Below are 27,527 nucleotides of genomic sequence, written 5' to 3' on the forward strand. Positions count from 1 at the left end.
GAACCGGCCAGGAAGGCCAGATCTCTCTTATTGGTTCAGTGTTTGTGACCTGGCCCATCACAAGCTCCACACCCTCTTCAGTGGCTGTCTCCTTGGTGATGGTAAACAAGCCTTAGCCCCACCCACACAACATTCACCTGCCTACCTGGCCTGCTGACCCACACCCAGACTTCTGTGTTGATGAAAAAATGTCTTCCAGGGCCCAAGTGTCATCATTTTGGATGAAGAATTAGGTCCTTTGCCTGGGACAGAAGATAGTCAAGGTCAGCCTGACGACTTGTAACCCTTCCACCAGGGACAGATGGTGATTTCCACACTCACATTCTCACTGGTGGCAGATTCAGAGTGATGGGAGGAGAAATACAGCTAGAGAGCAGACATTCACGGAGGCACAGACCAAGGGCCAGGGACAGTAGCAGACGTCATGGAGCCCAAGTGCGAGCCTCTCTAGGGTCCAAGGCTCCTTCCTGTATGTGCCAAATAGAGCATCCATATCCCCGCATCCACAAGCCACTAGACTCCTGGGGCCCTGGCTGCCAGGGTTTTGGCCTTGCCCTCGGAGACCTGACACATACGCAGTGTACCACCAGAGTCTGTGGAATAGCCAATGGTAAAAATTTGAAAAAGGCAGTTTCACTTGTCTATGGCAGTACCGCCCTAGGCTGAGTGGCAGGCTGTGTTTCCCAGTAGAAGAAGGCATTCATGGAGAAAGGCAGATTTTCTGTGTGCAAGCAAGGTGTGTGCTGAGAAGATGACACGTTGGAGACCAGGTTGGGATCTTCAGACCCAGGAGAGGTTTCTGGCAGGTACGTGTGAATGCTTTCTGCCCATTCCACTTGGCAGGGCTTTTCCGTACAATGTATCAGAAGAAATAGTAGTTGCCGGAGGGGCTTCCGTCTGCCCACAAGCTCTGAAACAGGCTGCTCACCCATATCCTGAACAGTACCTGAGCCAATTTTTTTTTCCTTCTTCCTCTCCTTTCCCTCCCCCAGCCCATCCCTGCCTCCAAGTAAGATCCTGATGTTAGCTTCCCAAATGGTTAAGCGTTAACCAATGTTTCCTCTAGGACTGTAGAAAACAAGTGATATTGACCTAAGCCTGTCAAATAAGACGATGGATGGCGCCGGCCACCCCCTGAGCCGATGGGATAATGGCAGGAAAAGATCAACATGTGTGAGATAGAACCACTGAAACCAAACAGAAGAGAATGCACATTCCACAAGTTCCTAAAACCCATGTCCCCATTTCCCTATAAAACTCCAGCTAGATGACAGTTCCTGGAGACAGACAGCTTTGGGAGGAGATCATTCCTTTCTGTCTCCTTATATCAGTATATATAATAAAGCTCTAGCTACCCACCTCACCTGTCTCAAGAATTGGCTGTTTGCAACAGGCAGCTCTAACTCGCGAAATTGCAGTAACAGCTCTACCTGGCCAGGGTCTGGCCATGGTGTAGCTCCCCCATCATTCACTAGTATCTAAGACCATCTAGATAGACTACCTGCTATTCTCTGTGCATGGGCCTCCAGTACAGCCAGATGCCTTCCCCCTTTCATATACTGGCTGTCTCCCAGGCACTTGAAGTTGTGATGTTTCTCAGTGGTAGAATTCAGAGATGTCACAAAATGAACACATACAGAGAGACACAGAGAGAAGCAGTAGATGCTGAGTGGGGATGCCATGCCTACTGATATCCTCAAGTAAGTGGAAGACAGGTACCTGGCCGGCTCTCCCAGCACCTCGAAGCTGTTCACATCAGGGGGTTCCACTTGCCAAGATAGGTGTGCTCAATTCCTGTGTCCAAAGCCCAAAGAAGCCGTTGCGTGTCATTGGTCAAAGTGAAGGGCTCTGTGGAACTGGCCAGGAAGGCCAGATCTCTCCTATTGGCTCAGTGTTTGAAACCAGGCCCATCAGAAGCGCCACCCACTCTTCCTCTGGTGGCTGTCTCCACGGTGATGGTAAACAAGCCTTAGCCCCACCCACCCGGCTTTCACCTGGCCTACCTGGCCTGCTGATCCTCACCCAGACCTCTGTGTTGATGAAAAAATAATGTCCTCCAGGGCCCAAGTGTTATCATTTGGGATGAAGAATTAGGGCCCTTGCATGGGACAGAAGACAGCCAAGATCAGCCTGATGTCTTGTGACACTGCCACCAGGAATAGATGTTGACTTCCACACTCACATTCCCGCCAGTGGCAGATTCAAAGTGATGGGAGGAGAAATGTAGCTAGAGAGCAGACATTCATGGAGACATGAACCAAAGGCCAGGGACAGCAGCAGACGTCGTGGAGTCCAAGTGCAAGCCCGTCTAGGACCCAAGGCTCCTTCCTGTACGTCCCAAACTGGGCATCCGTATCCCCACATCCACAAACCACTGGACTCCTGGGGCCCTAGCTGCCAGGGTTTCAGCCTTGTCTTTGGAGACCTGACACATATGCAGTGTGCCACTGGAAGGTGTGGACCAGCTGATGGCAAAAATATGAAAATGGCAGTTTCACTTGTCTATGGCAGTACTGCCTGTGGCTGATTGGCATGCTGTGTTTCTTAGTAGGAGAAGGCATTCATGGAGAAAAGCAGATTTTCTGTGTGCAGGCAAGGTGCGTGCTGAAAAGATGATAGGGTGGAGACCAGGTTGGGATCTTCAGACCCAGGAGAGGTCACTGGCAGGTATGTGTGAATGTGTCCTGCCCATTCCACTTGCCAAGCCTTTTCCATAGAGTATATCAGCAGAAATACTAGTTACTGGAGGGGCTTCCATCTGCCAAAAAGCTCCACCTGGCCAGGGTATGCCCGTGGCGTAGATCCCCAATCAATCAGTAGTATCTATCACCATCCAGGTATACCACCTGCTCTTCTCTGCCCATGGGCCTCCTGTACAGCCAGATACCTTCCGCCTTTCAAATCTAGGCTCTCAGGCACTCGTAGATGTGATGTTTCTCAGGGGTAGAATTCAGAGGTGTTGCAGAATGAGCACTTACAGAGACACAGAGAGAGGCAACAGATGCTGAGTGGGGATGCCATGCCTACTGATATCCTCGAGTAAGTGGAAGACAGGTACCTGGCCTGCTCTCCCAGTACCTTGAAACTGTCCACATCAGGGGATTCCACCCGCCAAGATATCCCCTGGGTGTGCTCAATTCCTGTGGCCAAAGCGCAAAAAGGGTGCTGCATGTCATTGGTCAAAGTGAAGGGCTGTGTGGAACTGGCCAGGATGGCCAGATCTCTCCTATTGGTTCTGTGTTTGTGACCCGGCCCATCAGAAGCTCCGCCAGTTCTTCCAGTGGCTGTCTCCATGGTGATGGTAAACAAGCCTTAGCCCCACTCACCTGGCTTTCACCTGGCCTACCTGGCCTGCTGACCCTCACCCAGACCTCTGTGTTGATGAAAAAATAATGTCCTCCAGGACCCAAGTGTCATCATTTGGGATGAAGAATTAGGGCCCTTACCTGGGGCAAAAGATAGCCAAGTCAGCCTGATGTCTTGTGACACTGCCACCAGGGATAGATGGTGACTTCCACACTCACATTCCTGCTGGTGGCAGGAGAAATGTCGCTAGAGAGCAGACATTCATGGAGGCACAGACCAAAGGCCAGGGACAGTAGCTGACGTCGTGGAGCCCAGGCATGAGGCTCTCTATGGCCCAAAGCTCCTTCCTGTAGGTACCAAACACGGCATCCGTATCCCCACATCCATAAACCACTGGACACCTGGGGCCCTGGCTGCCAGGGTTTCGTCCTTGCCCTAGGAGACCTGACATATATGCAGTGTGCCACCAGAGGCCATGCAACAGCCTACGGCAAAAATATGAAAATGGCAGTTTCACTTGTCTATGGTGGTACTGACTTTGGCTGAGTGGCATGCTGTGTTTCCTAGTAGGAGAAAGCATTCACGGAGAAAGGCAAGGTGCGTGCTGAGAAGATGACAAGGTGGAGACCAGGATGGGATCTTCAGACCCAGGAGAGGTTTCTGGCACGTATTTGTGAACACTTTCTGCCCATTCTACGTGGCGGGGCTTTTCCATAAAATACAACAGCAGGAATAAGTGACTGGAGGGGCTTCCATCTGCCCACAAGCTCCACCTGGCCAGGGTCTGCCCATGGTGTCGCTCCCAAATTGAGGACTAGTATCTAAACTATCTAGATAGACTACAGACTATTCTCTGCCCGTGGGCCTCCAGTACAGCCAGGCACCTTCCACCTTTCATATCTATGCTGTCTCTCAGGCACAGGTAGTTGGGATGTTTCCCAGGGGTAGAATTCAGAGGTGTCGCAGAATGAGCACTTACAGAGACACAGAAAGAGGCAATGGATGCTGAATGGGGATGCCACGTCTACTGATATCCTCAAGTAAGTGGAGGACAGGTACCAGGCCTGCTCTCCCAGTGCCTCAAAGCTGTCCACATCAGGGGGTTCCACCTGCCAAGATACCACTGGGTGTGCTCAAATCCTGTGGCTAAAGCGGGAAGACACTGCTGGGTGTCACAGGTCAAAATGAAGGGCTGTGTGGAACTGGCCAGGAAGCCAGATCTCTCCCATTGGCTCAGTGTTTGTGACCTGGCACATCAGAAGCTCCCCCCACTCTTCTGGTGTCTGTCTCCATGGTGATGGTAAACAATCCTGAGCCCCACCCAGCTGACATTCACCTAGCCTACCTGGACTGCTTATGCTCACCCAGACCTCTGAGTTAATAACGAAAAAAGTCTACCAGGGCCCACGTGTCATAATCCAGGACTTAAAGCCTCAGGGCCATTGTCTGGGCCAAGGTCAGTCAAGGCCAACCTGACTGTGGAAATATACAGACGTGTAGCACAACCATCAGTTCCAGACTCCCATAACTGATGGAGGCAGATCAGAGTGATGGGAGGAGAAACATAGCTGGAATGCACATATTCATGGAGGCGTGGGCCAATGGCCAATATCTGGGACAGGCGTGAAGCCGCAGGGCCAGCCAGACTGGTGCCCATGGCTCCCTCTGCACCAGGGACACTGCTAAAGAGTGTTCTCATATCCACACTCTACAGGACTCCAGGGACGCTGGCTGCCAGGATTTCCGGCCCTGGGGTCCAGGTTCCCTGGGGGGAAAACCAGTGTGCCACGGGAGGTTGAGACCCAGCAGATGGCGAAAACAGGCAAGTAAATGGGATTTTCACTTGATTATGCCAGTCCCTACCTTGGCTGAGTTGCTTTCTTTTAAAATCTACCTTATGTGAAGCTCAATGAGCATCTTGGATAGATATCTTCTCATCTTTCAAGATATCAAGGAAGTTTTCTGGTAAACAAATCTCCAACGATTCTCTCTGTATTTTCTGTTATCCCTCCCTGTGCTGGTACTCCAATCACTTGTAGGTTATTTCTCTTGCAGAGCCCCACATAATTCTTAAGGTTTCTTCATTTTTTAATTCTTTTATCTGATTTTTCTTCAAATATACTGGTGCCAAGTGCTTTATCATCATCACCTTTGGCGCTCTGACGTCCCGTCCCCAGATGGCTAGAGCTGTTACCAGGTATATTAGTCTAGGAGTCCAGTCACTTTTCTTGTATAGATTCAGCTCAGGTGTCCAGGTAGCTGGTCATCAAGTGTGTAGCACAGGCTCTGTCCTACAGTCTTAGAGGTCAGGGGCGTTTGGTGGAGGTACTAGGGGGTCACGCTCTGAACAAGGCAGAGGGCTGAGAATTTTCCCAGGTGTCTCTGAGGAAAGCGCATCCCTGTTCCCTAGAGCATACAGGTGGGTGGGTTCAGCAGACAGACCGTGGGCACCCAGTGCTTTTGTTTGTAAGGACTGCGAGGTACCAGTTATCCTCGGACCCCTGTCACAGGTGGCTGGGTGACCTGCGTGGAGCCACCAGTCCTTTACCACTATTATTCCGTGGTTCCAGAGGTGTGAGTAGTCTGTGCGGCTGGCTGCTTCTCATCGAGGAAACTGAGGCTGAAAGCTACTACCAGACTGCTGCCGCCACTCCCAGGAATGGTGCCTGAGGGCTTCCAGCAATTCAGGTCTAGTAACTCCTCTCTGCTTCTGAACTGTCTCCCCTCCCCCCACCACTCAGTCTGTTTTCTAACTTTGCCTTTGATGTTCCGGGGTCCTACCTTGTCATAAATATAATCGTTTCACTTGATTTTTCAAGTCTTTGTTGTAAGAGGGATTGCAGAAAGCATCTGGCTATTCCACCATCTTGGCCCCACCTCTCTGAACATCTTTTCATGCACTTATTATTGGCCATTTGTGTATCTTTGAAGAAATGTCTATTCAGATACTTTACCAATTTTTTAAGTTTTATAATGACTAGTAAGTCTTTTATTATTGAGTTGTAGGATTTCTTTATATATTCTAGACACAAGTTTTTTTTTTTTTTTTAATCAGATATATACTTGGAAAAATGTTCTCTCATTCTTCAGGTTGTTTCTTCACCTGCTTGATGTCCTTTGAAGCCAAAAGTTTTTAGTTTTTATGAAGTCCAATTTATTTTTTCTTTGGTTATTTCTTTCTCGTGCTTCAGGTGTCATAGCTAATAAACCACTGCCTAATCCAAGGTCTTGAAGATTTATACCTATGTTTTCTTCTAAAAGTTATAGCTTTAGGTCTGATATTTAGGTCTTTGATCTATTTTGAGTTAATTTTTGCAGATGATGTGAGGTACAGTCCAATATCATTTGTTTTCATCTGGATATCCAGTTGTCACAACACCATTTATTGAAAAGACTATTTTTTCCACATTGAAGTGTTTTGGCATCCATGTCAAAATCAATTAACTATAAGTGTGAGAGTTGAATTCTGGACTCTCAATTCCATTCTAACCTTATGGCAGTGCCTTATTGTCTTGATAGTTATAACTTTGCAGTAAGTTTTGAAACTGGAATGTGTGAGTCCTCCAACTTGTTTTGGCTAGTCTGGGACTCTTAGACTTCCACATCAATTTTAGTGTCAACAAAGGCAGGTATCTTGGATTTTTACAGGAATTGTGCTGAGTCTGTAGATCAATCTGAGGAGTATTGCCCTCTTAACAACACTTTTTCTCCGTGAACACGGGATGTCTTTCTACTTATTTGGGTCATCTTTAATTTCTTCCAACAATGTTTTGTGGTTTTCAGAGTATGAGTTTTCTTCTTTTTTTGCTACATTTATTCCTATGTCTTTTCGGTGGCACAGTGATTAAGAACTTGACTGCAAACTGAAAGATAGGTGGTTCAAACCCACCAGCTGCTCTGTGGGAGAAAGATGTAGCAGTCTGCTTCCTTAAAGATTACAGCCTCGGAAACCCTGAGCGGCACTGCCGCTCTGTCCTATAAGGTCAATATGAGTTGGAATTGACTTGACTGCAGTGGGTTTGGTTTTTTCATTTTATACTACTATAATGGAATTATCTTAATTTCATTTTTGAGTTGTTCATTGCTAGTGCATAGAAACACAATTGGTTATTGTATATTACTCTTATATCCTGCAACCTTGCTAAATTTATGAATTCTAATAGTTTTTGATGGATTCCTGAAGACTTTCTATTAGCAAGATCATGTTACATACAAATAGAAATCGTTTTACTTCTTTCTCTCTAACCTGGATGCTTTTTATTTCACTTTCTTACCTTATTGTCTTTGTTGTTAGGCCCTCCGGTACAATGCAGGCAGCCAGGGTGCACCAGACATGGTGGCTGCTCCCCTGCCCAGTAGGTGAGAAGGGCAGCAAACACAAGCCAACATGATGTGGGAGGGGCTCTGACAATGTCCTAAGACAATGAGGCAGACAGAAGGAAAGCAGGCTGCTCTGTGTGGGTAACCACAGGGATGGGGGAGGCAGAAGAAGGCGGCACCGAGGCCTGAATCAGAGCCTTGGACACCGTGTGACCCAATTCAGGGAAACCTAGGGCACTGAGCCTTCCCATGTGGTGTTTGTAAAACACTTTTTTAAAGGGAAGATTTGGAGGGTTTATCCAGATAAGCATGCTAGAACCAAACCAAAAACCAAACCTGTTGCCAACAAGTTAATTCTGATTCATGGTAACCCCATGTATTGCAGGTAAGGACAGCTCCATGTGATTTTCTTGGCTGTAATCTTTACAGAAGCAGATTGCCGGGCTTTTCTTCCACAGCGCTGCTGAGTGAGTTTGATCCACTAACATTTACATTACTAAACCCATTGCCTCCAAATCAATTTCAACTCATAGCAATCCTATAGGACAGAGTAGAAATGCCCCATGGGGTTTCTAAGGAACAGCTGGTGGATTTGAACTGCTGATCTTTTGGTTAGCAGCCCAGCTCTTAACCACTGCGTCACCAGGGCTTCAAGCATGCCAGAGCAGATGGTTAAATTTTCATTTTAAAAGAAGACAGGAGCAAAACATTGATTAAAATACCAGTGCAACTGTCCCCACTGAGTCCCAGGTATGAGGTGTGATGGCGTAGTTTCTGCACTTTGGTCTTCAGGCAAGTAGGAAGCAAAGGTTCTGACACACATCTTCCCAGAGAGTAAGTGCGCTGAGATTAAATTCCCATGAATCCTGGAGTCAGCGTGTGTTTGTGCTTGTTCCCACCCAGGGAAACTCTTAGTGTTGGAGTCTCGGAATGGCTCTCAGAGCCTGGCACTGGAGGCAGCTCAGTTTTCTTGCAGGAGCAGGGGTGCCCACCTTGTGTCTGCAGACGAGCTGTGGAGGATGATCCAGAACTGCATCCTCATGGTGTGCACCATGGGCTGGCTGCAGATGGCGCCCTTGGGTAGCTCAATGAGCCTGGGCAAGGGTCTCCTATCCAACTCACCCCACCTCCCCACCCAGGCTCATAGGTGGGATCCATTGTCACTCTGTTGGGACCCGGGGGTGGGCAGAGTGCAGTGGGCAGGGACTCCTAGCATTTCTTCGAAGTCTAGTTTTCAGTTCTCAGACAAAAGCATTTTTCTGGCCTTCTATCACAGTTCTTTTTTCCCTTACTTTGTTACTTGAATTCTCTAAGTTACAAAACTAATACATGCTAACAAAAATGTAAAACAATACAGATACATATAAAGTACAAAGTGAGTTTCTTCCTTTTCCCTATTTCACAGATAATAACTTTTAGCAGTTTGGTACATGTTTGTCTTAGGCTGAGTTCTCTAGAGAAGCAAACCAATAAAACATATAAATATGTATATATATATAGATTTATATAAAGAAAATGGCTCACGTGGTTGTAGGGGCTGTAATGTCCCAAGTCCGTGGGTCCAGAAAGAAACTTTGCCTGATTCACGTAGCCACAGGGCCTGGTGAGCTCAAAATCGGCAGGCCAGAGAACAGGGCTGTTGCTTACCAGTTGTGAAGATCGATGAATCCCAAGATCAGCAGGCAAGAGTGCAGGTAAGCTGCTATCTCAAGTCCCAAGTACCGAGGGTCAGATGAACAGGAGCCAGCTGCAGGGTCCAGAACCAGCAAAAGCCCCGGGCCCTACCAGAATGTCTGCCCACACTCGGTGCAGGCCACACACCCAAGGAAACTCCCCTTCAACTGATTGGCTACTTACAGCAGATCCCATCATGGGGGTGATCACATAAAAATCTCAACAGGGAAGTGATCACAATATTATATGACTACCAAAACAATGAGACTCCTGGCCCAGCCACGTTGACTCACAGTCTTAACCTTCACGGTATTCTTTATCCTTCTTCTCAGTGGATATGTATCTACATGTATATGTATAGGCCACCACCTCTATCTTTCGGTTTACTGTACTGTGGTAGCTTGCATGGTGCTGTGATACTGGAAGCTATGCTACCAGTATTTCAAAAATCAGCAGGGTCACCCATGGTAGATAGGTTTCAGTTGAGCTTCCAAACTAAGACTAGGAAAAAAGGCCTGGCAATCTACTTCCAAAAATTGGTAATGAAAACCTTATGCATCTAAACAGAACACTGTCTAACTGACTTGCTTTGGACACTTCATCAGAAGAGATCACTTGCTAGAGTGATCTCGTGTTTGGTAAAAGAGAGGGTCATCGATTGTTAGGGAGACTCTGGGTGAGACGGACTGGCACAGTAGCTGCAAATATGGCCTCAAAAATGCTGGCAATCATGCGAATGACACTGGAGCTGGCAGTGTCTCATTCCGTTGTACGTGGGGTCACCATGAGTTGTAGTTGACTAGACAGCAACTAACATCATATGCATAGGAAGGCAGTGTGAAGGTTTTAAAATATAGCCACAAATTCCTTCACCCCTTTTGAGAAAGACGGGCAGTCTGCTCCCATAAAGACTACACCTTAGAAATCCTATGGGGTGGTTCTACTCTGTCACAAGGGGTTTCTATGAGTCAGAATGGACTGGATGGCACCTAACAACAACTCCCATTGAGAGGTGGGGTCTGTGTCATCTCCTCTTTAAGTTAGGACAACAGGTTATTCCTTTAACTGCCAGAATACAGCGGAAGTAAAGGTATGTGACTTCTGAGGTTAGGTGAGAACAATCCACCTAGAGGGAAATCTAAAGCATAAAATGCTTGTATTAAACTATATAACAGGATGAAGGTTCATGTACTAATGATCCATCTTAAGAAATTTGAAAAACAGCAAAACAGACCCCCTCAAAAAGAAGGGAACTGTAGTAGCACCTCATTGGACTTTGAATTTGCATTCCCCTGATGACAAATGGGAGTCCTGGTTGCTCAGCAGTTCAGAGTTGAGCTGCTAACGAAAAGGTCAGCAGTTTGAATCCACCAGCCCCTCTGTTCTCAGCCACATTTCTCTCTCATGTGGATTATTGCAGTGGCCTCCTCACGGGTTTCTTTGTGTCTGTCCTTGCCCCTTTCAGAAGGAGGGATCCTTCTAAAATGTACACCAATCACATCACATCTCTCTTCAAATATTCCAGTGGCTCTCACTTCACCCAGAGTAAATTCTACAGTCCTCATATGGCCTACAAGGATCCTGTAGGATCGGTTCCCCCACTCCCTCTCTGACCTCATTTCCTACTGCTCCCTCTCTTGCTCCCTCAACTGTAGCCACAGTGGCTTCCTTGCAGTTCCTCATTCACCCCAGGGCTGTTCACTCCTAACTGTTGTTAGGGACGTGACCTTGGGACCAATTGTTTCACCCCACTGAGCATCCATTCTCTCTTCTGCAAAGTGGGGGCAATTATAACTCCTGTATAGCAGTTTTTTTTTTTTTTTTTTTATAGCAGTGTCATGGACCTCATGGGCAATAGCACGCATGAAACACCTTCCACATAGTATATTCTCAACAAGTATTATAATATTCGGAGTGCCCTGGTGGCACAGTGGTTAAGCACTCAGCTGTTAATCAAAAAGTCGGTGGTTGAACCCACTAACCTCTCCATGGAAGAAAGATCTGGCCCTCTGCTTCCATAAAGATTTATAGCCGTGGAAACCCTGTGAGACACTTCCACTCTGTCCTTTAGGGTTGCTGTTGAGTCTGCATCAACTCAATGGCAGCAGCTTTGGTTTTTTGGTTTATCACAGTATGTGTTAAAAAGACTGCATTTTCTCCATTTGATGGACTTTGGGCCCTTGTTGAAGATCAGGTGACCATAGGTGCATGTATTTATATCTCGGTTCTCAATTCTGTTCCATGGGTCAGTGTGTCTGTCGTTGCACCAGTACCAGGCTGTTTTGACTACTATAGCTGTATATTAACTTCTGAGGTCAGGTAGTGGGAGTCCTCAACTTCCTCCTACTTCCTTCTTCTTCAATAGTGCTTTATTTATCTGGGGTTTCTTCCCTTTTCATATAAAGTTCACGGTAAGTCTTTTTTTCCCATCTCTTTAAGGAATGTTGTTGGTATTTGGGTCAGGATTGCATTGTATTTGTAAATTGCTTTGGGTAGAATTGACATTTTCACTATGCTAATTCTACCCATCCATGAGCATGGGGTGCTTTTCCATTTATGTAGATCTCTTTTGGTTTCTTGCAGTAGCGTTTTGTAGTTTTCTTTGTATAGGTCTTTTACATTCCTGGTTAGGTTTATTCCTAAGAATTTTATTTTTTTAGGGGCTTTTTTTTTTTAAAAATGGTATTGTTTTTCTGATTTCCTTTTCATCATCCTCTTTATTGGTGTATAGGAATCCAAAAGATATTCGTATGTTTATCTTGTATCCTGTTACTCTGGTGGATCTTTCTGTTAGTTCCAGTAGTTTTCTCCTTGAGTCTTTTGGCTTTTCTATGTATAGTGTCACATCGTTCACAAATAGGGACAGTTTTACTTCTTCATTACCAAATTGGATATCCTTTATTTCTGTTTCTCACCTTAGTGTTCTAGCTAGGACTTCCAACACAATGTTAAATCAGAGTGGTGATAAAGGGCATCCTTGTCTTGTTCCTGTTCTCAAGGGGACTGTTTTCAGCCTGTATCCATTAAGTATGATGCTGGCTGTTGGTTGGTTTTGTATAGATGCCCTTCTTATATTGTGAAATTTCCCTTCTATACCTATTTTGTTGAGAGTTTTTATTAGGAATTGGTGTTGGACATTGTCGAATGCCTTTTCTGCTTCAACTGAGATGTTCGTGTGATTCTTTCACTTCTCCGATAAATTGCATTGATTGATTTTCTAGTGCATAACTGGTATGAATCTTACTTGGTCATGGTGTATTATTTTCTTAATACAATGCTGAATTCTATTGGTGAGAGTTTTGTTGAGAATTTTTGCACCCATACTCATGAAAGACATTGGTCTGTAATTTTCTTTTTTTGTGGTGTCTTTGCCTGGTTTGGGTACCAGGGTTATGCTAGCTTCATAGAATGAATTTGGAAGTATTGCTTCCTTTGCTATGCCCTGGAATAGTTTGAGTAGTAGTGGTGTAACCTCTTCTCTGAATGTTTGGTAGAATTCTCCACTGCAGTCGTATGGGCCAGGGCTCTGTTTTGGTTGAGAATTTTTTTTTTTTTTCCTTTACTTTTTCAATCTCTTCTGTTATGGGTCTGTTTAGATTTTCAGCACTGTTTTGTGTCAGTTGGGTAGGTAGTGTTTCTTGAAATTCATCCATTTCCTCTAGGTTTTCAAATTTGTTGGAGTATAGTTTTTCAAAATACTCTGTTGTGATCCTTCTTATTTCAGTTGGTTCTGTTGTAATGACCCCCATTTCATTTCTTATTTGGGTTATTTGCATGCTCTCCTGTTCCTTTTCTTTTTTTTTTTTTTGTCAGTTTGGCCCATGGCTTGTCGATATTGTTGATCCTTTCAAAGAACAAACTTTTGGTTTTGTTGATTCTTTCTATTGCTTTTCTATTCTCTATTTCATTTACTGCTGCTCTGATCTTTAGTATTTCCTGTCTTCTGGTAGTTGTGGACTTCTTTTGCTGTTCTCTATTTGTTTGAGTTATATAGCAAATGTTTTGATTTTGTCCCTTCTTTTTCAACGTGTGAATCTGTTGCTATAAATTCACCTCTGAGGACTGCTTTTTTGTTTCCCAAAGGTTTTGGTATGATGTGTTTTCATTCTTTTTTTACTCTGGGAATTTCTCGATTCCATCTCTGATTTCTCGTATTACCCAGTGGTTTTTAAGCAGGGTATTATTCAGTTTCTATGTAACTGATTTTTTTTTCCTTGTGATTCCTGTTGTTAACTTGTACTTTGATTGCATTGTGGTCAGAGAAAATACTTTGCGTTATACCTCAATGTTTTCTATTTTGTTGAGGGTTGCTCTGTGGCCTAAGATGTGGTCCACTCTGAAGAACATTTCATGTGCATTTGTAAAGAATGTGTCCTTTGAAGCTGTTGAATGGAGTGTTCCATATATGTCTATGAGGTCAAGCTGGCTGACTGTGCTCTTTAGATCTTCTGTATCTTTGTTAATTTTCTTTCTGGATCTTCTGTCTTCTACCGAGAGTAGGGTGTTGAAGTCTCCTACTATTACTGTGGAACTGTCAATTTGTCTTTTCAGTGCTGTTAGAGTTTGTTTTATGTATTTTGGAGCCCTGTCATTGGGTGTGTAGATATTTATTATGGTTATGTCTTCATGATGGATCAGCCCTTTAATCGTTATATAGTGCCCTTCTTTGTCTTTTGTGTTGAATTTTGTTTTAAAGTGTATTTTTATCTGAGATTAGAACTGCGACCCCTGCTCTTTCTAGGTAGCTTTTTGGTTGATACATATTTTTTCAATATTTTTTAAAAATAATTTTATAAGGTGTGTCTCTTGTAGACAGCATATTGATGGATCCCGTTTTTTGTTTGTTTGTTTGTTTTTAACCCATCCCGTCACACTCTCTTTATGGGTGCATTGAAGCCATTTACATTCAGTTAATTATTGATACATGTGAGTATACTGCTGTCATTTGTAGTGCTTTTATTACGGTGCAGTCATTTTACTTGTTCCTCTTACTCTCCTGTGTTGAATTCCTTTTCTTTCCGGACTTTTTTTTTTACATTTGTTTTTGTTAATTTTGTTTTTACTGAGACTTTAGGTTTTCTTCTTTATTTTGATGAGTAGGTTTATTAACTGTCTTTGGGGTTACCTTGAAGTTTTCCATTATCTTGGTAGGTGTGAACCAGTCTTTTATTACTGTGTATCTCTTTGCCTTCTTCTCCACTAGAAAATTCTATACCTATACCGTTAATTCTCTCTTTTATTGTCCTGATGTTGTTATCATTTACAGATTAACCTGTTTCTCTGTTGTAAATCTATGGGTTTTCAATAGTCCTGGAGAGCTTATTTCCTAGGTTGATATCTGGCTGATGTGATCTTGTATCCTAGATTCAGGCTGTTTTCCGATGTTGTTTGTTCTCAAACCAAAGGACTCCCTTTAATAATTCTTGTAAGTTTGGTTTGATTTTTACATATTCCCTTAATTTCTGTTTATCTTGAAATGTCATTTCACCATCATATTTCAATGAGAGTTTAGCAGAACAAAATTATCTTGGTTGGCAATTTTTTTCTTTCAAGGTTTTAAATATGACATTTTATTGCCTTCTTGCCTTCATGGTTTCTGTTGAGTAATTAGAGCTTAGTCTTATTGTTTCCACTCTGTGTGACTTTATTTTTATCAAGCCGTGCTCAGGATTCTTTCTTTGTCTTTGGTTTTGGCGAGTGTGATTATGATATGCTGTGGTGATTTTCTTTTGCAGTCTATCCTATATGGGATTCATTGAACTTCTTGGATGGTCAGCTTTTCATCTTTCATGATATTTTTGAAGTTTTCTGTCAGCAATTCTTCAATGGTCCTCTCTGTGTTTGTCTTTTTATCCCCCCGTTCTGGAAATCCTATCAGTCGGAAATTTTTGCTTTTGATTGTATCCCACATCATTCTCAGGGTTTCTTCATTTTTCTTTGTTCTTTCTTCTGATTTTTCCTCAAATTTGTATCCATCCAATTATTTGTCTTCAGTTTTGCAGATCCTGTCTTCCATCATTTCAAACCTGCTCCTCAGGTCTTCTATGTCACCGTCCATTTCTGAAATCTTGTTTATCTTCTGGATCTCTAATTATTGTTTTTGTATGATTTCTAGTTGTGAATTTAACACTTTGTTCCTCTATTATTTTCTTGAATTATTCTGTTGTTTTGTCTGTATCCTCCATGAATTTGTCTATTTTTTTTCACCTTATTTTTGTCTGCTTTTTACTTAAACTCTTGGATAGCTCTGAATATTAAGAGATTTGAATTCCCTATCAGGTAGTTCTAGTGCCTTTTCTTCTACTGGAAAGTTATCTGGTATTTTATTTTGGATGCCTACTGGAGCCATCTTGTCCTTTTTGTTTTTTAATATATTTTGATATTGTCTGCTGTCTTCAAGACATTTAGTTATTTTCTTCATTTATTGACTGTAGGTTTGTTTACTTCATCTTGCTTTTTTGTTTTGTTTGGTTATGTCTGAGCAGGCAGGTTGTGCATTCTTTGTTGTTTGCTCATCTGTGGGCACGATATTTTCACCTCCTTGTCCAATGGGCAGGGCCAGTCACTTAGCTTTGGTGCCATAGGGCAGGTCCAGCTGAAGGGAAGGGGCTGGGGTGGATTGCCTCTGGCATGTACTTGGCCCTACGGGGGGGCTGAGGGTCAGTGCAGGGCAGGTTCTAGTAGGCTGTGCCTGTGCGGCTCACAGGTGTGATGTTCAGTGCATGATGCAGGTAGGCAGGAAGGAGGATGGAGGTTCTGATATGTGCGGTTAAGATGCATATGGATAAGAAGAGGTAGACGAAAGAGAAACAGGAACCAAAACACAAATAAAAAAAAGTGCTGAGGGAGCTTGCCATTAGAGTGGAGAAATGAGAAACCAAGAAATGGAGAAAAACTAAATGGAAAAAAGAGAAAAATATAAATAAAAAAATTTTTAAAGAGAAAAAAATGCCCGCAGGGATCCCACCAGTGAGTGGTGAGGTAGCTCACAGGACTCAGGGCAGAGTCCATCTAGAAGGGGCAGAGATGGCACACAGTGCCAGGTATTCAGGAGACAAAAGGATAGCAGAGAGAGATTGGAGAAACTGATAAATGAAGAAAAACAAAAAGGTAAAGGAAAATGAATAAATAAAAAGAAATGCCCCAGGGATCCCACTGGTCATTGGGGAAGTGGCTCCCACGCTACACAGTACAACCTGGCTAGAAGGGGCACAGCACTAGGTATTCAGGAGAGAGGAAAAGAAGGTAAGTAGAAAGAGAGGAGAAACTGAGAAATGAAGAAAGACAAAAAAGGAAAAAAGAAAAAGAAAAAAATGATAGTGTAAAAAAAATAATAGAAGAAGGAAAAAAGAAAAAGCCCCAGGGATCCCACTGGCATGACTGTGAAGTTAGGAGAAGTAGTTCCCAACCTGTGCAGTACAGAGCAGCTAGAAGGGGCAGAGACAGTGCACGGCATCAGGTATTCAGGAGACAGAAAAAGAAGGTAAATAGAGAGAGATGAGAACAGAACTGAATAAAGACAAATAGAAAAAAATGAAAAATGCTCCCAAGGATCCCACCAGTGCAGCTGTGCAGAACCAGAAAGTGGCACCCAAGCCAGGTAGTACAGGCTGGCTGGAATGGGCTCCCAAGCCTCTAAAAGAAAAACAAACAAATGAATGATAAATTCCCCCGGGATCCCACCAACATGGCAGAGTAGACTGAGGAGCAGTTCCCCAGCCAAGGGGCACTTCACAGCCTGTCATGAAGAAGCAAAGATGGCACACGGAGCCAGGGGGTCGAGAGAAAGGAGGGGGAGGATGTGAGAGGCAGGGAAGGAACCAAAAGAAGCAGAAGAAAGCAACACCACCAACAACAAAATGGCACTGAAGGAGCCATCCAGTGTGGGTGGAGTGAATCCTAGCAGCACAGTGCCAGTCCCTCCCAGGCTGTGGTCACTCAGCCTGCTGGGAAGCAGTGGTGGCTGAACAGTGGGAAGAAGAGTCGGTGGTGGGAAAGCACATATTGCTGGTTAGCAGGTACCTGTCTCCAACTGGGAGCTCTGTGACACTGCTTTCCCGTATAACCTGTCTGCTGATCTTGACAGGAGTCCAAGATGGCAAAGCTGTGCTGTGTTTCCTGATATGGGACTTCCACTCATATCTCTCCTCACTCTCTGTCCTCTGTCAGTTTTTATTCCATTCTGTGCTTAGTTAAGTTCTTCATCTCTTCGTTTGACACTTAGGATTCCAGGACTGGTGTTTTTCTCTGTTTACTTAATTGCTTCTGTCTATAGTGCCATGTTGGCTCCACTCCCCCTCATATTTATCATAAAATTATTACTTCTCTTCTTATTGGAAATAAAATACTGCTCACTCACATTGATAGTTTGAGAAGCCAAAAAAAAAAAAAAAAATTGAAATTGGATAAAGAAATAATTTAAATTATTTGCTTTGGTAGATTTTTTAATCCCTCAGTGTAATAATTCAGATTATATAATTTTCCTCCTTGGAAACACCATTAGATTTTAATATATTTTATACAATATACTTTAGTTGCTCCTTCCAATCCCCCACAAAATTTCCATACGCAAAAATGTGAAGGTACTATTTATGGGGTGTGCCAAATAACGTTACTGAATCTGACTCATATGTTCCATGATTATAGTGCCTGTAGATATATATATGGATTTTATTCTTGCCTTCATTTTTGGGAAGGAGCCCTGGTGGTGCAGTGGTTAAGGCATTTGACTGCTAAAGGGAAGGTTGGTGTTTTGAACCACCAGAGGCTCTGTGGGAAAAAGGTGTGGCAGTCAGCTTCCATAGAGATTTACAACCTTGGAAAACCTACGGGGATCCTATGAGTTGGACATAATGACACAGCTCTACTTTGTTTTTTGTTTCACTTCTGCACTTTCATATATACACATGCTAAATGGAGCCTAAACTTACTTATGAGTGCTACAGACAATTTCTACTAAAACTGATTATTAATTACTAATTCTGTGACGTTGGGTTAACAGATAATGACTGTTGGTGATGATTAATTTTAGCTTTGCTTCTTCTTTCATGTATTGAAAGACATTTAAGGAAGTTATGAAAAGTGACTGAAGTTTCATTTAACTAATTTTAATCCTCAAGTTTGTGTTTCATTACACCACTGAATATTTAAAGTCAGCTAATAAATGCTTGTATACCATCAGCACCTTAGTAAGTTGGACTCATTTCTCAAGTGAAATTTCTAAAAGTCATGTAGGAGCAGTTGAGTAAAGAATATAATCAACAGCAAAAGTACTTTCATGAATATGACTCTCTGAATTTGGAAGAAATTTATATCACTGTTCTTATTTTGCCAATTCACAGGAACCACGCAGTTTAGTTGCCTGAAAACTCTTCAGAAGAACTCTGTGAGGAGAGCAGTTCTACCGACATAAAAGTTCCACCAGATTCAAAGAAACAACTCTGCACCAACAAGAATTTATAACAAAATCACTAGCAAAGACTGATAAATTAACAATGCTTCTCTGCAGAAGTCTGTGATGAGCTTTGGATCTCCTAGTATCAGTTTAGCTGACATTAGCAGCTCTTATAATTCTTCATTAGGTATTTGTAAGTTTATTCCACTGTAAATGTATCTTTCTCAAAACTTTACATTACATTACATTAATTTATAAAATACCTTAATTCATTCAGTAATCATTTGCTCTGTGGTAGACAGCAAGGGTACATCATCACTGTCTTCAGTGATACATTATTAGTGAAGATCTGGATAATTATAATCAAGTGTCATTGAAGACGTGCAGGTAGTTAGGGAAGTACATAGCAGGAAACATCTAGGGAAATGGGAAAAAAAAAAAAAACGCTCATTGTTGAATGCATTCCGACTCACAGCGACACTATAGGACAGAGTAGAGCTGCCCCGTTGGGTTTTCAAGCAGCTTCTGGTAGATTTGAACTGTAGATCTTTTTGATTATCAGCCGAGCTCTTGACCATTAGGCCACTAGGGCTCCCATCCATCTACAACAAAGCAGAAAGGAGAATAAGCATACAACATTTTATGCAAATAACAAATGCCTTCTATGTTTGTTTGCCAACTGCTCCCTCCCCTGGGAAGTATTTTCATAAGCCCTGGTATGTCAATTTTGTTCACATGTTCCTGTAAAAAAATTATCATAATATGTGCTTATTAAAATGTCTTGTGGGGGGAAAGAGTGGTTGCCAGACAAATGCAGAAGGTGGGTGTTATTTTTTTAAATATGCTAATTACTTTTCAAAGGGGATTTTAAACTGAACCACAAAGCACTCCTATGATGGGAGTTTAATCCTCTGGATCAAGTCAAAGGAAATCCACTGGGAATCTTTGAATTTATGTGTGGTTCTCAGGTTTTTTATGTTGTGTTCCCAGGCTCCCCTCCATACAGTTTCTTATAAAACATTGAACTACCATGGTGTACCATGGATACTTTTAATTTAAATAAGAGATAATGAGATAGACTGGAACAATAGGAAAAGATTTATGGAAAAAGCCTTGACAAAAACATATCTGTGTACAAGGCTTACACCCTGGAAGAAGCTCTCCATGTGTGGGAACAATTGACAACAGAACTGAGCAGTTTCTGCATTGTTTCTGCAGATTGTGAGCTCTGAGGTCAATCTGTGGGAGGCAATCTAGAAACTGTTTAAATTACTCAACCAAGCTTATCCACAAGTCTGTTTTTAGAGGAGACAGGTACCGAGCATGTGTACAAAAGACTGCCATAACCACCAGATGACCTCTTTCCAGAAGGCACTGCGTTATCCGACCCACTGGCAAGTTTTGGGCAGTGGAGTTGAGGAACTGAGTAGGTACCACATCCAATAATGAGTGATGGAAATAGTCCCAGAGCCCTTTGCTGCAGACTCCATCTTGAAAAAAATATGCATACACACTTCATTATAATAAACTACTCCCCTCTCTAAAAGACCACACCTATTCCCAGAAAACCCATGAGTAAAGATGACACAGTTATCCTACCCTAAACTGTAAGAGCTGTGACTTCCCTGACTCTGACGAATCAGTCTTTTAGAGGCTTAGTCCCCTGCTGATCCCTTTTGCTCGACCCAAGCAAAATAAAGCTTGCCGAAGATAAAGTTTGTCTTTTGTGTGTATTCTTACCTGGCAAAAGACAAGGACCTTTTGTGTCAGATTGGCAATTAGTAACAATAAGACTCACACAGTGATAACTATGTGCCAGGTACTGTTTGACAAGCTTTACAACATGAACCTTTTTGATCCTCAATGTAATAAGAATTATCACGTGGTAGGTATTATATTTATCTCCATGTTGCAAATGCGGAAACTGACAACTCAAGGTCGCAAAGTAAATGGCAGTGATATGACCTTTAGAGTAGGCTTGGTAGCTCCTTGACATCTGTTGCATTGGTCAGGGATAGCAACAATGGTCTCAAACACAAACAACAAATGTGAGCATGGCTTAGGACGTGGCAGTGTTTCATTCTTTGTACACGAGATCACTATGAGCTGGAGACTTCTAGATTGTCACCTAACAACAACAACGGCTTTTAGAAAGGAAAATCTCCAGTCATCCTGACGTAATAATCCCAACATCAGTCCCCTGGTTCCCCAGAGGGCCAGTACTTGGGAGACGTGTGGTTATCTATCAGGTTAGACAAGTACATGGCACTCAAAGTTTTCCTAGTAGTCTACAAAAGGAAGCATCGCTCAGATAAGGGATTTATGCTGACCCATGCTTCACTGAGATCATGTGGTGGGGCTGTGGTTGCATGAGGTACCTGTAAGAGTCACCTGGAGGACTTTTCACAGGTTATAAATTTTACTCACTAGAGAAGACTGAAGGAGCCCTGGTGGCCCAGTGGTTAAAGCATCTGGTTGCTAACCAAAATATTGGTGGTTTGAACCCATCAGCTGCTCCTCAGGAGAAAGATGTGGCAGTCCGCTTCCATAAAGATTTCTGCCTTGGAAACCCTATGGGGCTGTCCTACTGTGTCCTATAGGTAGGATTGCTATGAGTTGGAATCAGTGCAATGGCAAAAGGTTTGGTTTTTTGGGTTTGGTTAGAGATGACTGGGGTGAGGCCCAAGTATATGTCTTTTTCAAAAGCTCTCTGAGGTCACTGCTAAAACGGCAACTTCATCTTCCTCCTTCTTCCAACGTGGAAGCTATTCCTTTGAATTAATCAGTTTATTAAACTATGTCTAGAAGGATGTTTCACTATACTACACAAAATCATTGTCTTGTCCAGTTGGGATTTGACTTTTAGTAGCTTGCCCTCAGATCCCTCATGAACTCTTGAAGCAGTTTTACCTCCACCAACATTACTAGAGAGTGAAGCTGTGCTATTGATTTAAGGTTTTAATAAATTTTAAATAGGATAGTTTTGAATATTTTTTATAATTCTGGTAATGTTTTAATTAGCACAACATGTCCCTTTTTTTTTGATAAGTAATCCCAATAAAAATTGTTTTGATACTTGTATTAAATTTTTTATTGTGGTTAAATGTATAACAAAAAGCTTGTCATTTTAAACATTTCTAAGCGTACAATTCAGTGACATCAATAACATCCACCATATTGTTCCACCAGTAAATAATAGTAATTTGGTATAAATTTTAAGCTTATAATTATAAATTAAAGGAGCACCAGTGCCAATAACCGTTAAGAACTTGTCTGCTAACTGAAAGGTTGGTAATCGAGACCCACTTTGCCTCCACGGACAAAGGCCTGGCAACCTACTTCTGTAAATAAAGATTACAACCAAGAAAACCCTATGGAGCAATTTTTTTTTTCATGGTTTTTTTTTTTCAAGTGGGGACACTATGATGTGTCAAAAGCAACTGGATAGTACCTACCAGCAACAGCAAAAAGTATTAGATTAGTTTTTTTTATTGCATTTTTCATGTTTTTCATCATTATTTAAGAAGAAAAAACAAATTCCTTTAAAAAGAAAGAGTGTCTCTTTTGGTGGCATGCTCAGATTAGAAGTATTTGATAAGAAAATGCCAACAAAGATACCTCTGACAAGAGGAGAAACACCTAAAAACACAAATTTCTTGGGACCCAACCTCTACCTGTTCTAACCAAACTAAACCAAACCAAACCCACTGCCGTCAAGTCGATTCCAACTCATAGTCACCCTATAGGACAGAGCAGAACTGGCCCATGGAGTTTCCAAGGAGCGCCTGGCGGATTCAAATCCCTGACCTTTTGGTTAGCAGCCATAGCACTTAACCACTACACCACCAGGGTTTCCCCTTGTTCTAAAGAAGACCATTAAAGTAAATTTTCCTATATTTTTGTTCATAGTCATGTGTATTCACTGGGTAAATAGTCTTCCAAACTCCTGACACAGGGAGGATTTCAATTAAGGAATTTTTTTTTTTTTTTTACAAAATAAAAGTTATGAAAAAGTCTAAAGGAAAACTCACTGATTTAGATACTGGAAAATAAAAATCTATGTTGGTAACTATGGTTCTAATACAGCCCAGGCACAGATAAGCCATGGAGTCTTTCCTTTTAATAACAAAGCTTTTTAGTTCCCCTACCTGCCACTCATACAGAGACCCATAAGTTACCCTGCAATTACAGTAAAAACTTACCACTAAAAATAATTTGGGTGTACCTAAAAACAAAACCCATTTCCTTTTAATCAATTCTGACTCATAGTGATCCTATAGGACAGAGTAGAACTGCCTCATAGGGTTTTCAAAGAGTGGCTGGTGGATTTGAATGGCCAACCGTTTGGTGAGAAGCCAAGCTCTTATCCACTGTGCCACCAGGGCTCCAAAACAAAACCATATAGGCTTTTGTATTATTTTGCTTTATAATTTTGAGACTATTTTAAAGTCTTTAACTGTTGGGTGAAAAAGAGAAACCCTGTATGACAGAACACCTCTATAATAAATCATCAGTTATTTAGAACCTTTTATTACCTATGCCTAGGTTATGTTGTCCTCTCTTGTTTTTAGATAGACTTAGGTCTGGCTCCATAGCTCACCTTTGTCTAGGGCCTGTGAAGTCTGCTTCCTTTTCACACCAAAGGAATAGTGAGGGATGGGTAGTTTTCCTCCATTGTCCAGGGACTTAGAAGTGAACAGCCCACCTTCCATACAGACTAAAGGAGGTTGGACACCCACTAGAGATATTTCTTCTGATTGGGACCACAGCATGCTTACCCCTCACTCATCAGGAGGTTCTTTCCGTCTTCCTCCCTGAAGTTCCTCTATTAGAACCTGTTTGCTGCTTTTCTTCTCTTTCTTTTTCCTCTAATGATTGGGAATGACAACCATCTCCACCTTAGTCTTCACATACAAGGAAGCATGGCTAAAGCATTTGTTCCTTCATGATTTAAAAAAATGAAATTCATTAACTAGGCACTAAAAAAACTACACATTAAAGTTGAAAAACAGGATCTTCAAAGACACATAAGGAAATCATACTCCACAGATATGACGTTACAGTATGAACTGCTCTTACTTGTTAATGATATTATTTAACATAACATTATGTGCCCTTATATGTTCTGAAGTGTTAATTTTTTTTTTCTACAACTGCCATTGGACCAGGTTCCAAATGTGTCCAGTAAAGGCCATGGAAACACTCCCTGTACATCAACAGCATGGGCAGCTCCTGTGGAAAATCTAAGAGTCCCCGAAGATTTTTCCTGGTAACGTCTTCCCTGCCTCATTTCTGTTGTTATGACATCAGATACATCATTATACATCCTATATCCATTAGAATGCGTGTACTCATTTTTTATGGATCTGTTGTATTGCTTGTGAAACATAACTATTAAATTTGTTGTTATTCTGTGCTATTGAGTTGATTTTCACTTATAGAGACTGTATATGACAGAGTAGAACTGACCCATAGGGTCTCCTAGACTGTAATCTTTATGGCAGCAGATCGCCAGGTCTTTTCTCCCATGGAGCTGCTGGCAGGTTCAAAGAGGCGATCTTTTGGTTAACAGCCGAGTGCTTAAACATTGCACCACCAGTGCTCCTTTTAATACTAAACTTACCCCCTGAGAATGCACACAACTTATCCTTATATTTGCCTATACCATCAACTTTATTAGTGGTATCTTTTTCTTTTACTTTTTTTTCTTCTTTCCCATTTGTAGAAGTGTAACTGTCTCGTGTTCTTTTCCATCTTAAAAACTCCCTTAAGTAATTTTTTTTTTCAGAGAAGGTGTGGTGGTTATGAATTCCCACAACTTTTTTTATTTAGGAAGTCTTGATTTCATCTGAATTTTGAATGACAGCTTTGCTGGGTAAAGAATTCTTGGTTGATAAATCTTTTCCTTCAATACTTGATATATGTTATTCCCCTGCTCCTGGAGCCCTGATGGCACAGTGCTAAGAAGTCACCTGCTAACCCAAAGGTCAGCAGTTCAAATCCACCATCCACTCCATGGAAATCCTTTGGGGCAATTCTACTGTGTTCAGTAAGATCGCTGTGAGTTGGAATCAAAGAGATGGCAATCAGCTTGATTCTGGTTTCCTTCTGGACTCCGGGGATTCTAAGGAGATATCTGCATTAATCCTTATCAAGGAACCTCATATGTTATATTGCCCTTTTCTTGTGTTGCTTTCAGACTCTCCTTGTCTATGGTTTTCAAAAATTTTATTAAAATTATATCTTTGTGTAGACTTCTTCTTGGAGTTCACCTGGAGTCATGGATTGAATTGTGTTCCCCCAAAAATGTGTGTATCAATATGGCTGGGCCATGATTCCCAGTATTGTGTGGTCATTTTTGCGATTGTAATTTTATATTAAAGAGGTTTAGGTGGGAGGATTAGGGAGGTCACATCCCTGATCCAATGTAAAGGGACTTTCCTTGGGCTATGGCCTGTACCACCTTTTATCTTACAGGAAATAAAAGGAAGGTGAAGCAAGCATAGAGTTGGGGACCTTATACCACCAAGAAAGCAGCGCTGGGAGCAAAGGGAGTTCTTTGGACTCTGGGCCCCTGCACGGAGAAGCTCCTAGTCCCAGGGAAGATCAATGAGAATACCATCAGAGAAAGAAAAATTCTGTTGGAGCTGATGCTCTGAATTTGGACATTTAGCCTACTTTACTGTGAAGAAATATATTTCTCTTTGTTAATGCCATCCACTTGTGTTGTTTCTAGTCATAGCAGCTCTAGATGTCTCACACACAATTTGGTACCAGGAGTGGGGTGCTGCTCTAACAGATTCCTAAAATGTGGAAATGGTTTTGCAACTGTGAGTGGATAGAGGAGCAGCACCAGCAGAGAACCAGCAGCAGCAGAGAACCGGCAGTGGCCGAGAAGAGGCAGTGGCAGAGAACTAGAAGCAGCAGAACCAGGAGGCCAGCAAAAGAAGCTGCTGGAGTCAACCCATGGAGTGAGAGAGCTGAGTGCCTCTGTGTAGGAGGCTTCCTGGCAGAGTGGCGTGTCTCCAGGCACTTAATGGTGGAGCTATGGAACTTTGGAACACTTGCCCCAGCAGGGAAGATCCAGGCATGAGGCTTGAGGAGCCAAGACACCAAGAAACAAGGTAGCAGAAGCTGAAGAGACAAGGAACACAAGAATTCAAGATACCTGAGTCTCAAAAGGTATGGTCAGGACCTCTGAAGTTTCAAAGGGTGCAGCCATAGCCTCTGGTGTTTCTAAGGGTGGAGAACCCACTAAGATGGACTAGGAGAATGGTGTAACTAAAGCTGAGGGAGCAGAGTTGCTGTCTCAGTGGGCCTGGAAGGCAAAGCTGAAGCCCAGGGCCTAGGGACCTCCACTCAGTATTTGGAGAGAGTGACCAATACCTAGAGTCTAGAGGGTGAGGCCATTGTGTAAACTGTCTCAGATAACAGAGGATTATTTTCAAAGCCTTGAGGGCTAATGTATCGTGTTCTGCTGACTCGCTTGGTGTCTGTCATCTCTTCTTTTCCTCCAGTTTGTCCCATTTATAATGGAAATGTCTAGCTTGTACCTGTTCTGCCACTGTACCTTTGGAAGCAGATAACTTGTATTTAGATTTCACAGATAGAGGAATTTTTGGATTTTGGAATTGAAGTTAAGACTTTTACTATGATATGATGGAAGTTTTGCATGTTGCAAGGATGTCATTTTTGGGGGGTAAGGGGTGGAATGTCATGGATTGAATTATGTTCCCCAAAAAATGTGTGTATCAATTTGTCTGGGCCATGATTCCCAGTATTGTGTTGTCGTCCTCCATTTTGTGATTGTAATTTTATGTTAAAGAGGATTAGGGTGTGATTGTAACACCCTTACTAAGGTCACAGCCCTGACCCAATCTAATGGGAGTTTCCCTGGGGTGTGGCCTGCACCATCTTTTATCTTACAAGAAGTAAATGGAAAGGGAAGCAAGCAGAGAGTTGGGGAACTAATACCACCAAGAAAGCAATGCCCGGAGCAGAGTGCATCCTTTGGACCCAGGGTCCCTGTGTGGAGAGGCTCCTAGTTCAGGGGAAGATTGATGAGAAGGCCAACAGAGAGAGAAAGCCTTTCCCTGAAGCTGACACCCTGAATTTGGACTTTTAGCCTACTTTACTGTGAAGAAATAAATTTATCTTTGTTAAAGCCATTCCCTTGTGGTGTTTCTGTTATAGCTGCACTAGACGACTAAGATACCTGGCTTTGTGAAGTACAAGGCATGACTCCTCATTCAGGTGTGGGGAATTCTCTGTCATTATATCTTGGAAAATTCTTTTTCCTTCTTACTTTCTGGAAATCCAAAAATCCTAATGTTAGATTTCTTAATTGAGTACCACAATTCCACTTGACTTAGTTGACTCCTCTTTGTTTTCTTTTTTTCTCTTCTTTTTCTTGAGGCAGGTTGTACTTAGTTACCCTGTCCTCTAGTTCACTTAGTCTGTCTTCTGTCCGCTTGAATATAAGTTTGAATCCTTCCCTTGCATTTTGCAATTCAAATATTTCATTCTTCAATCCCAGTGTTCCTTTTTTTTTTTTAAATATTTTCCATCTTCTTTTGAATTTCTTGTTTTGTTTCCTGATTTCTATTAGTTTCCTGTGTGTTCTTTGCTTTCTCTGAGCATATTTAACATTGTTGTTTGAAAGGCCTCCATTTTTCACACATCCTGGCCTCCATAGAACTAATTTTAGCTTCTTTATGGTTTTCTTTTAATTCAGACATTTTCTCTTGTTTTTGTATGCCCCTTTTTGTGTTTTATTGTACTTGAGGCATTTGAGTATTTTATGGAATTAATTCTAAGACAGAATCTTCTCTTT

General features: G+C 42.3%; 1 protein-coding gene across 1 annotated transcript in view; it reads right to left on the reverse strand.

The window, feature by feature from the left end:
- Nucleotides 1–27,527, reverse strand: part of LOC126058685 (translation initiation factor IF-2-like) — a 255,299-nt gene that overhangs the window by 96,816 nt on the left and 130,956 nt on the right. Inside the window, exon 3 of the mRNA XM_049853904.1 lies at nucleotides 19,168–19,296. Coding sequence (XP_049709861.1) covers nucleotides 19,168–19,296 — 129 coding nt within the window. The remainder of the gene's footprint in view (nucleotides 1–19,167; nucleotides 19,297–27,527) is intronic.

This window comes from Elephas maximus, chromosome 15 (assembly GCF_024166365.1).
Source record: "Elephas maximus indicus isolate mEleMax1 chromosome 15, mEleMax1 primary haplotype, whole genome shotgun sequence".
NCBI classification, from domain to species: domain Eukaryota; kingdom Metazoa; phylum Chordata; class Mammalia; order Proboscidea; family Elephantidae; genus Elephas; species Elephas maximus.